Source organism: Vidua macroura, chromosome Z (genome assembly GCF_024509145.1).
Source record: "Vidua macroura isolate BioBank_ID:100142 chromosome Z, ASM2450914v1, whole genome shotgun sequence".
Taxonomy (NCBI): Eukaryota; Metazoa; Chordata; class Aves; order Passeriformes; family Viduidae; genus Vidua; species Vidua macroura.
The window spans coordinates 40,589,656-40,602,172 of record NC_071611.1 but is presented as its reverse complement, the minus strand read 5'-3'; the positions used below and the strand labels follow the sequence as shown (position 1 = coordinate 40,602,172).

General features: G+C 43.2%; 1 protein-coding gene across 1 annotated transcript in view; it reads right to left on the bottom strand.

Annotated features, from left to right (window-relative positions):
- PDZD2 (PDZ domain containing 2) overlaps window positions 1–12,517 on the bottom strand; it is a 202,264-nt gene that overhangs the window by 42,001 nt on the left and 147,746 nt on the right. Inside the window, exons 6-7 of the mRNA XM_054003663.1 lie at window positions 12,043–12,175; window positions 9,799–9,963 (exon numbers count right to left, since the gene is read on the bottom strand). Coding sequence (XP_053859638.1) covers window positions 9,799–9,963; window positions 12,043–12,175 — 298 coding nt within the window. The remainder of the gene's footprint in view (window positions 1–9,798; window positions 9,964–12,042; window positions 12,176–12,517) is intronic.

Here is a 12,517-nt window from a genome sequence, read left to right as displayed (position 1 = left end):
TAACACACACAGTAGTTTGAAGGGAGATCTAAAAATAGAGCCCATTTTGCCAGTTCATTAAGTAGCTCTGGGATCAAGTGACGGTGACATCTCAATTGATTTCAAAGGAAACGGCACTATCAGGGACACGCGGTCCTGGCACCGCACCAGAACAAACAACTGCCCTCGGAGTCCTCGCCTCGGCAAAGCTCCAGCGTGACTAGGCTCTTAATTAGGCGAGATGAGGAGCAGGATTATGGCAGTCTGCACTGTTTAACCACAAACAGCTTGGCAATCCCTTGCCGATCTACAAAAACAAGACAGCATACAGAGGTTGATACAATTTAATAAGCAAACTCCTCTTCTGCTGCCCTTGCAGAGCTCCTCAGCTGCTGCCTTTCCCATCAGCGAGCCCATCCAATTCCCCACAGCACAGCCTGGCTGGCTCTGCTGAGGAGTGCTAGCAGCATGCAGACCAGTTTGTCCTGGTGGTTTGGGAATGAAGCAGTGAGAACCAGGCTGAGAAGTCTACAGTGTAATAAATTCTGTCCTACCTGCACTGGCAAAGCAAGTCCACCAGCAAGACTACTGCCCTTCTTCAGAACAGCTATGTGAAAGAGGAATGGCTGTGCACCAGCACAAACTCAATGCGAAAATTCCACATCTTCTCTGGTCCCATTCACACTCTGTCCTGGTCTCCAGCCATGACAACTTTTCCTTAAGCAGCACTACCCCAAACATTTAACCATGAAATGCCCCAACACCAGCCATCAGGAGGAACCCAACAGGCCTCCACGAGGAGCCAGCACAGACTCTTCAGAGCAATGCCCCAAACACCCAATGTAAACCTTCACCTGCTCCCTGCACAAAGTCTTTCTTCCTAGTCCCTTGAGACAAGCTGACACCTTAAAGCCTTTAACCTTCCAAAAAAATTTCAAGATTTTTTTTTTTCCACAATCTGGTATAATTCTAGCTGTTTCAGTTATTTGTGCAATTACTTATTGCTTTATGGGGCACAGCATGCATTAAGCCTTAAATGTATCTGCTAGGCAGGGAACTCCACATGCCCCTTTTTCCTTGCACAGAAAGTAAAACACCTTCACTTTTAAATAAGCTCTTTTTCACTTTAATTGATCCATCTCACAGATAAATTACAAACTGCAGCACTATAATTTACAAGAATTAAGACTGCAAGTGATGCAGAGGACATGGATTTTCTAATCTTGGAGAGCACTGAGTTTTCCATGTCTTACTGCTCTGTTTTATGGCATGTACAAAGCTGCACAGATCTAGGAGGAGGTTGATAAGTGGGAACACACTACATCAGGAGCTGCAGCACCAAGGGACATTTTTCCAAAACACAGAACATCCCAAAGCCCAGGGAGCTCCCTAAACTGAACCACAGAGCTCAAAAGAAGCCCAAATTAAATCCAGACTTAGCAATTTTTGGTGCAAGCTAGAGGACACCCCTCTTCCAAAGGGCACTTGCATTGCTTCTCCTCTCTTTCATGACACAAAAGCAGAGAACCACGTGGAACCAGGGATGGAGGAATGAGAAGGAACATCACCTTAATTCCAGCATTAATTCAGTGTCTTGAACTGGCACCTCTATAAAAACCAGTGCCCTGGTTGCTCCCCTGGTGCAAAGCTGACAAGGCAGACAGCAGTTCTGCACACTCACCAGGGAGGCCTCAGAAGGGCTCAAATTTGGGCTGTGTTTGGCAGCACTGGTGAAATAAAGCCTCCACCACCCTGCCCAGAAGCTCACCTGGGAAATACACATGCTGGTACCACCAGAAGCAGTCCATACTTCCTCCTGCCCAGCCAAAGGGAATGGAAACCCAAGCCCTCCTTTACTTAATTTAAAATAAAGTGTTGGAAAACTCTTGGTTCATGTGTAGCAAGAGATCAGGAAATCTGATAAACAGTCAAGAACTGGAGTTGCCGGGCTTTCTGAATAGGTGGAAATGTCAAATAAACAAAACAAAAGCTTTTATAGTGGCGTTTAGTCTGCCACTTTTACCAAATGCCTGCACTCAAAAGCAACCCTAAGACTTCAGTACAATGCAGTAGTTGCTAGACAGGGAATTACTATTCACTTCAGGAGGCAGAAACCCCTAACAGTTATTTTTGTGTCTCTTCTCAAATTCTACAGAGAAGTCATACACAAACCTGCACAAGAAACAAAACCTGGCATCCACCAGCACAAAGAGAGCAGCAATATCTGCCCATGCCCAGTCTGTAAAAAGACTGGAAATGTACTGTAGCAGAGCTGAGCTACTCTCATCTTAGGTAATGTTATATTTATTTTTTACAAGACTCTCCAAAACCTTCTTGAATGTGTTTGACACACCACTGTTCAGAGGCTGGCAGGTTCTTGATGAAGTAGGGTCCCAGCTGTGCTGGCTCCAATGACTCATTGGTCAGAGCTGCAGCTAAGCAAAGCACACTCCATTTTCAGATATCCAAAGAGTCACTAAAATTATTCATAATGTTTTGAATAGAAAAAACTTCTAAAAAATACCCTTTTAAATAGGAAGAAATGCAGGAAATGGCTAACGCAGCCACGTTTTCCAAGAAACACGTATCGCAGACAACACATGCCTTGGAAACAGTAAGATGCTCGCAGCAAAACAGCTCCCAGTCCTTCTTGGACAAGATTACTCTTCTTCTGCAGTATATTATGATTTTCCACTAGAAACAGCTTTTGAGCTAAAGCAAATCAAATGCACACAAACAGATCCCCGCTGTTCTCTTTTTTATGCTTTATCCTTTTTCCCCCTAAACATCAAAAAAGCAGGACACATGCTTTCCATGCAGTTTAGTCACTGCCCACGAGATGTCTCTATGTGCTGCAGAGAAATCCCAGAAGACCAGTCTTAGTAAACAGCAGACACCTAAGGGATTCTATGAATGTATGACAAACATGGAACTCAAGCAGTGTGAAAGCTGGTTCAGCTACTCCATTATTTTGTTTAATACATGCTCAGTTCATGGCTTAGCACAGATCTGGAGCCTTTACATCATAGGACACAATAAATTGCTTATCTCTTATTTTTCTTTCTTTTTTTTTTTTTTAATGACAATCTTTTAATTCCCAGTGAAGAACAAAATATGCAATAATCACTCTGCAAAATAAACAGCTCTCCTGAGAATGAAACAAGACCTTAATACCAACGTCAACCAACAGCTGCAGAGAGCGTTCCTGTGACACCACTGGTGGGAACTTTGGATTTCAGCTCCAAACTGGCATTTTATACCATCCTAAGTATACAAGAAGATATGGAATATGTAAGAATTAAATGTCTTTCATACGTGGATGAAGTGTCTTTCATACCTGCATCTTCAAGGATCTGAAGCCTCATACATTATGGATGCTGCACAGCACATCTCAAATTATTTTTACGTGATTCCAACCAAGATTGGACAGTGCACACAGTCAAAAAGTTGCAGATGTGGTACTGAGACATTCACACTAACTTAAAAATTCTAGAGTGTGCATCATCCTTCTGCTAATGTATGTGAACTGCATGGCTGTGACAGCATTTCTCTTGTTCCAGTGCCATGAGGGTGTTATTTTTAGCTTGTTAAAGGCAGTTCATCTCCTTCAGAACTGGGCATTTATCCAAACAGCCAAATGAGAGACAGGCTGTACTGTATCTGATGCTTTATGGGAAAAGCCCTCATTCACAAAAACAAAGACCATGCAGAACCTGTACTGTAGATAAACTTATGCTTCTATTACTCTGCTGACTCAGCTTTCAAATATATCACATGGGAAGAACAAAAATTTTAACTTTGGGCATTGTCCACACTGTTATTTACGGTCAAGTAAGAAAGGTTATGTTCCACCAGCTCAAGCAACAGGAGGTATTCATGATTTGTACACAGCATCATGTCTACAGAAAACCCTTCAGGTACTGGATCCTAGGTGAAAGAGTTTTCTCTGGTCTTTGCCTTTAAGATGGAAGCAGTAGGAAAAGGCCCAGAAGGGCTGGGAGCCAGGCACATGGAACAACAGGAGTGCTCTGAAGAGCTCCCTCCTGACTGAAGAACCCACTCATGTTAATGTCTCCTTGACAAGGTGAATTTTACAATGTGTGAAAAACAGTAATCCAGTGACACTGCACCCCTGGAAGCCTTTCAGCACTCTTCCTCCTCCCCCAGCTCATGTGATGTGTGCCAACATATTTCCCAGCCCTGACCAGTGTTGCAGCACTACAACCAGCCCATCACTGAGCAACCCCCCCCCCCCCCCAACAAGTCCAACTATAATTGCTTATTTTAATGTGATAGGGCTTCTACAAACAACACACACTGTGTGAACAAGATCTGGTCTCCAAGCATTTTGTCATTTTCTCTTGCCCACATTCCTAACTATATGTATTCTGAAAACTTGCATCTGGAGTCACTGTAGGACCCAGTGTGTCTCATCAGCCATAGCATGAGGGAAGGGCACTGGATGGGCACAGACCCATCGATATGATGGACAAGACTGCACCTCAGAAAGGTACCATACAGCCAGACTTTCAACAAATTCAGCATTTGCAGCTGAGCAGCAGCTGTGAGCCATACCAAAGTACAGCTGGACCCTGCCCTTGCTTGCCCCTTCCAAGAGTGATGGGGCACAGGGCAGGATCTGCAAACATTGCCAGTCATCACCACAAAGAGGAAAAGAGTTGTTGAATCCTTCCCAGTACATAAAAAACCCCACATCAGGCTCTTTAATTTCTTCCCCTTCCACCCACCCCTAACTAAAGCCTTTCATTGCTACGCAAATTTCTGCCAGGAAAGTATTTTTCTTGCTTTTCTCCCAGCCATGCAGCACTGTTTGAGGAGTGAGCTGTGTTTCTGCAGCCTGTTTTGAGAATGCAGTGCCCTAATGGGAACAAACATTCCAGTACTCCAAGTAACAGGGCCCCTCTCCACGCCCTGCACACATTTAATTGTTGAGTTATGCTTCCTGTTCCTTCTCAATGCTAATGCTTTCTCTGAAATTCTCTCTCTCTGTTTCCAGAAGAACTTTTGACCCCAAGACTGTTTTTAAAGTTATGGCATTGTTATCCAGTTCTTCATTGTGCTTGCACGCTACAGGTAATTATGCGTGGATTCCCTGGTAAGACAGAAAGGCTCATGACAGAAAACAACTAGTCAGTCCAATAGCACAGAAAAGAAGTATAAACTGAGAGGGAGCGGAGTTAAACAAATGCAATTCTTCACATTCACCAAACAGGTTTATTTATCCCCTTTCAGCTACATGTCCTGCATGAAAACCCCAAGTGGGCTTTGGCGGGGATCAGGTAACCGGGATCACACAGGGAACCTTTAACAGCAGACATCCTGTTTCTGTTGCTGGTAGGAGAGTGAAGACCTTGCAGGATCATGGATGTCTCTGCGTGCAACGCGCTCGGCACTGACGTGAAGGCGCATCCTACACTTCAGGTCATCTGAACATGAGTAAATATAAGTAGAAAGGCCCTGATACCACACAGCAGAGGGTCACGCAGTGGGCCGTGCTGCCAGAGGCAGTGTCCCCAGCCCAGGACATTGCCTACATGGAGAGCTTGGGCACAGGGAGGCAAATTCCCTTCCCAGCACCCCGTCTAAAGGAAGATATGAGGGTGACCTCCTTTTTTCTCTTGTACAGTTCTATTCTGCATGGAACAGACTCAGCTCAGTGTCCTGCCTCCAGCATCAGGAATGGCAGATTTAAGAATCTGGGGAGAACACAAGATTTAAGAACAGAGAAGCAGTCCCCAGCCTTCCATCCCTGCCTCCAGCAACTACAGATCCAAACTTTCTGAGGCAGACATCATCTTGCTGTGTTTTACTAACCTGTAGAAATTTCAAGCCATTAATATAAAGCTGGTCACTGAAGCTGAACATTTAAAAAATATTCAGATTATCAAATATTGAACCACACAAAGGCAAGTAACTCCTGAAGGAACTAAGAATGGCACATGCTTCTGTCTAGGGACCAAAAATCCCCCAAATTCATTGGACACTTTGCAAATTCTTGGTAGATGAGCCTTCTCTTTAGAGTTCACTTCCCAGGTTGCTCCACCAGCCAGCAGTGCAATGACAGATTCAAGCAACAGAAGCACTAGTAAAAGAGAATTAGAATTAAAAATAAGGCAAATACTATCATATTATCCTATTTCACACTTGGACATAAATAGTGACATTTTAGAATAGCAGTGTCAACTGTACATGGCAAAATATGGATTGGGGTAGAGGAGTTTAAAATCCCTGAAATGTCTCAGGACCATTTAGGATAACACAACACTCTGACCAGTGCTTCGTGTCTGAAGTTAAGGAACGTTTTGGACAAACTACTCCTGAAAGAAATGCACTTTAAGGATATTAATATAATCCTTTTCCTGCCTGGCAGCACAAGTCTTAATGAAGTTAAAACTTTAAGGCATGTTTCATGTTAAACAGGGCTTTATATAAGAAGACTGTAAAAGCAGAACTCCATTTAAATTGTATTATGTGATTTTTATTAATGAAACTTAACAAGTAGACTTTCAAGTAAGACTTAAAGTGATACTTCTCTTAAATTGCAGTTTTCAAATGTCACTAAACTCTTCTGCTATGTCCTGCAGAAGCTGACTTGCTCAGACTCTATTTCCCTGTCCAAAAATGCTGGAGCAGAACTTAAAAGAGTTGAAAACAACTGCTCATGGGGAAATTTTTTAATGACCAGCATCTAGAAAAGATAACTTTCGTTTTTACTATTTTTTTTCACAGATTTTTAAAATAAGCCAGGTTGGAAGGGTCTTGGCGGGGGGTGTCCCATTTCAAAACAGTGACAACTTACATCACTTTCCTTAAGAGTCTGGTCCAGCTGAGTTCTCAGTAGTTACAAGGATGAATATTTGAATACATATCTTCATTCCAAGTGATTGTTTTTTCTGCCTGGTTCAGCCTTTAGGCAATCAGGTGCTAAAGCAGCAAGTCCATCAGGTCTATTCATTATGGCTCTGAACATTCAGCAACTTCACAGAGAAGTTAATGACACAATACCTCTGACAAACCTAGAAGGACCTGCAAGTTTTTTAGTATCTTCTAGACCAGTTTAAGAATTAGATAGACATTGTTCTGGGTCAGAAAAGAGACAGTGAAGCCTCAGCTGACAATAAAACACTCTGAATTACTCATTATGACATAACCACCCAACACCTGACAGCATCCCTTTAAGTCCCTCCAAAGGCCCGCAGAGTAAACAAGAAAATCCATTAACCTCTTGTCAGAGGCAAGAAAGGTAACCCCTGGACAGGGCTGAGCTGAGAGGCAGCTTCAAATCTAAAATGTCTGACTCTTAGACTGAGATCACAGTCTCAGTTACCTGGTGCAGACCTTGAATACCACCCATCCTGAAAGTCGAATACAATTACATTTGCACTGATTAAAAATAGTCCAGCTTAGTTCCTGCTTTAATCCTCAGCCACACTGTCATTCCTTATCTACAGTACAGATATAATGGAATATATGTGAGAGAAAGAGAAGACACATGAGTATCATCAAAAGCGTGAGAGCAGCACAGAGCAGTAATTTCCAAAGCAATTTTGCAATAATAAATTGGAATTGGACTAAGCATTTATATACATTAAAAAAAAAAAAATCTTGTGATACTTCGATTTCATACTGGCCTTGAAATCAGCTTCTAAGCTTTGCTATAAAAAATCCCCCCCAGTCTTGCCAGGTGAAAAAAGCCACATGAATTTTATCTTTTTCATACATTTACCTTCCTCTGTGGTATGCAGTATTTGCACAGCCCAGCCCAGCTCAGGCTGCCCAGACCTGAGTGAGATGGATGAGGATGAAGGTAAAGCTGAGAGGTTTACACAGTACAGACTGCCCACCCCAGGCTGCAGAGAGCCCTGTCTGCACTCTGAGGCTGACACAGCAATTGCAAGGGGAACAAAAACACATTCTGCACTTTGGATCAGAAAAGCAATTATTTCATCTGCAGATCAAGCAAAAACAGAGAGGTCCTGAAAGTATATCACCAGTAACTTATTACATTTCTTTAAATTACATCCTTTCAACAAAAGAAATTACTAGAAGCAGAAAAGACAATGAAAAATAAAGAAAACCTGCTGCTACTCTTCTAAAGTGTTTACTGTACCCAGATTTCTGTGATTTCCCTTCAACCTTCCAATGATGTATTCTGAAAGCAAAGAGCTATTGCCATCAGGGGTGAGAGTGCCTGACAGGCAGGCAAATCCAGCTGGCTCTGAGTTAGTGACCACCACCACTGCCAGCTGCAATGGCACTGGGATGGACATCAGGGCAGACTCTAAACTTAAGTCCAAGCAGAAGGGCTCTGGGAGGTTCATGCAGCTGTGTCCTCATGGTCACGAGCACCTCAACCATCTTGAGCTTCCATGAGCACTACATTAATCTGGAAAGGAAACACTTGATGAAAAAGCCATCACTGGCAACCAGGCAGAGCCTTGTTGGAATAGACATGAGCAAACCAAGTGACAAATAACTCCCAGTGTGTGCTGAAAGAGTCAGTGGAATGCCAGGGAGCTTAATCCTGAAGCCACACATAATTAAATTTTGTCATATCTGATTTTTGTATTTAAGTGCTGCTGAGCCATAGCGTTATTAGAAATTACCAGAAGGGAAAGCATGATATGCAGAAGAATTCAAAGTATTTTTATAGTCGAAAGAATGCTTAGATGCCCACTCATGTTCGCACACAAACATTACATCAACATCAGCATGCTAAGTGTCCCACAATTTTTGTTTTTCCCTTCATCCCCCAAAAAAGGCACCATGGAACATAGAAGAGAAGACAGTGAAGATGTAACAAAATTTGTCGGAGTATTAAGATGTATAAGAGTGTTATAAACATTGACTCAAAGTAAGTCAGAGATGACAGGCAGGTAGGAAGTAAACACCAGCATCATGAGACTCATCCTGGAGAACAGTCTTTTTGCTCAGGTGTAAGTGTAAAAATACAAAATCAAAACAAATCACAAAACCAGTATCATATCTGAGCCATCCAAAGGTTTAACTGATTTATTTTAAAAGAAAAGAGTGTGAGGGGAAGACAAGAAGGGAAAATAAGAAGTAGATAAAACCTTCAAGTGAATCCATCTGCCTTCCCTTGCTAGAAAACCAGTCCACGAGCTCTTTAGATTAGAAACATGATTTTATTTTTTTGTCTGCACCATACAAGAAAGGCCCAGAAGACCTATGAAGTTTCATAGAGCTGCTATATTACAAATAAATAACAATAACCCACTTAATCTCTTCTTAATGCAGCCCTGAAGAGAATGCAAGTGAGATTATCAACCAGCAGCATTTATTCAGAACTTCAACTATGGTTCACAGCCAGAAATTCCTATCCCTCCTCCAAAGTGTCTGCTGGCTTTGACAGAGCAAATACAAACTTCAAGACTTGGATCATAAACTGTTAAAGAAGTTTTGTTACAACAGGAGGGGAAAGAAGAGCATGTAACTGCATAAACATGGCAAGAGACTTTGCATCAGATCCAACAAAAGCAGTGGAAGTGGGTGGAAAACAATCAAAGATAAAAACAAAACCATGATTGCAACATAGGCTGGAGGCCTCGAGAGCTCCTGTTCCCTGTGCTGCTGCCTTGCTGCAGCTCAGAGATGGCAGGGGCTATGGTAAATGCCATCCCCTTTCCAGCTTCTCCCCCACATCCCACGCAGAGGAGGGCTGGGTGGGATGGGATTGCCTGGTCCCGAGGATGTGCTCCATGTCAGGCTTTAGAAGAATTTGACAGATGCAAATGGGCTTTGAGAGAGAGTAAAAATGTCACACCAAAACACACTTACAGCAACCAGTTTTTCAGGAGACACATTCACTCCTTTCACATCTTCTTCCAGCTCTTCATTTTCCTTATTGTCAGTGCAAGAAACAGAGTCTTGGACTGAGCAAGTGCTGAGCAAGTCTGGCAAACTGGTAGATGGATACTTCAGAAGATCCCCTTCAGAAGATTCCTACCCGAGATACAACACAATATATTACATCACATGCAGAAAAACACCAGTGTCACAGTAAAACTGCCCCATCTCACCTGCCCAGTGTGAGCTCCCTGGTAATCCTCCCCGTATTACATACTTCCACATGCACAAACTTTTAATGGTCTGGTTATAAAAAGCAGGCTTGGTTTTAAAGTGTATATATAGTAAACACAGGCCAATACATGTTTAAAACATTTAGATTTTATAAAGAAGAATTTAAAATAAATGCTTCTTCGGCAGCCTGTTCCTCCCCACTTTGGATTTAGTAAATGTCACTGAGAGTGAACTGAGAGTTGACAGACCTCATTACTCATTTCATTGCAACCCAAATCACCCCCTGTGCTCCTGTTCTCTCCCTATGGATGTTCCCTTTACATTTTTATCTACCTACAGACATAAGAATAATACCCTGACAATGCTACTTAGTACAATACAATGAAAACTGACCCACCAATCCTCTACCAACTCATTCCTGATGCTCAAGCATCTGCTTCCAGTCTTTGCCATGTTTTCTGGCAGGCAAGCATGTGCCTCAGCCAAAAGCAGTGGCCAGACAGACTCACTGCTTTCAGAACAAATTCTGTGTTACTGATTGCCAGACCAAAAGGCAAAGCTGCATTCCTATACTAACAAATAATACCCAGAGGGAGCTACAAGGGAACACTTCACCTATCTACACCTTTTCTGGGGCTGACAGAAATATGGCACAGGCTGTATCCCCTTCTGCTTGCCTTTCAAAGTCCCCTTCTGAGGATATGAAAACTGTCCAAGTACACAGAGCAGAGGACAAGCAGATTCACAGCCTGATCAGGAAAGTGAAGTTTTATGCCCTAAGTTTATGCATGATGATTATTTTCATGAGGTCACCATAGGAACAAGCACTTAATTTTAAGGAGAAACAAATGCAGTCTACTGCCTTGTGCTTTGGCAGAGACCAGCTGTCTAAGGGAAACACAAAATTTACCTACTTCAGGACAAAGTGTGGTATCTCCAGAATAAACACTTGTGACTCTGAAGAAGGTCTGCAATGAACTTCAATGTCTAACAGAAATGCTAGAGAAGTCACAGGCTCTTCACTTTGGATATGGTGGAATAGAGCCTCTTCTTGAAAAACATGAGCATGCAGCATCCAGGGAAGCCTTAAAAGCATCCAGACATTAAAACCAGAGAAACCTGCTTTGCGATGGCAGGGGAAATCTGAAGGTGAAGCTAAGAAGAAAATTTAAAATTCTGACACAGTGGCTTGCTGCCACCCTGGAAATGCAGGTATATGAGTGCACTGTTTGGGCCAAGACGTTCCTGTCACCACCTCAAAGGCCCCGGTGACCCCCACATTGCAGGCAGGTCGTAATTTGAGATCCCTGGGTGCTTTTGGGAGTTGGTTGGCCACCCACCAAACACCTGCAGCAATCCAGGTCCGGGGCAGCAGGATAAGCTCCATGGAGAAGAGCAAATAGAGGTGAGCGGGATTTTCTTAAACAAAGATGCAAAATATTATGTAATATCCCCTCAACCTCTTCAGTGATCAAGGCAGAACGAAGAGTCCAACTGATAAATGAGTTCAGTCTCATTTCCCTAAAGTTTCATGTTCCTTTATCTGTAAGAGCTCCATTCCACACTATTAACAAGGACAAAATAAGGAACTAAAGCCAAGAGATAATTTTCAAGAAATCTCAGGCACACAGATAGGACAGAGATGAGAAGTACACAGGCTATGCAGGCAGGAAGCAGAAGAGGCTCAGAACAGCCTGCTTTACTTAGCATGTAATTTTAAGAAAGTGGTTTTGGCTGAAACTTAGGTAACGTCTGCATGAATAAATACTCATCTGCACACTGAGTGACAGTAACAATACAAGCAAATCATTAATTTGGTCTATACTGTGCTGATTTGCCACAGATTCATGGCAGCTACTGATATATTTCCCCTTGCAATGCATTAAATTTAGAGCAGCAAAAGTGCACACGTGATTCCCTATGGAAAATACGCCCTTTTCACGCAGCACTTGTTCAACTTGTGGATGTACATTTGTGAGACCACCCAGGAGATGTCTGTACCTTGCTAGAGACCACCAGCTGCACCAGGCCAGCGGCCGAGCGGAGGAGGGCCACGGCGTCCTGGTGGGAGAGCCCCACCAGTGACTGCCCGTTGATCATGAGGAGCTCATCGCCGGCCATCAGCCTGCCATCCCTGCAGAAACAAGAGTGGGAACATGGAGCTGCAGGGTGGTTCTACCACAGTGTTGGGCTCCATTGGAGCGTGGTGGGGTGTGGAGGCATGGACAACATATGATCTCACTATGTTAAGCTTGCACCTGGATCAGTGCAGTATTACTGTCCAGAAAAAGGGGCTCAGAAAGGTGCCCATAGGAAATAATTGTTATAACCAGGGGAATTCCACCCTCTTTGCAGGGCTGAGACTCCACAAGTCTTCTCTGTGACCCACTGGATTAGGTAAGGGAACAGCAGCAAGCCCCATCTCCACCCCATCTCCACTCCATCAGGAACAGCAGGGCAGTCAGTGAGCACCCTA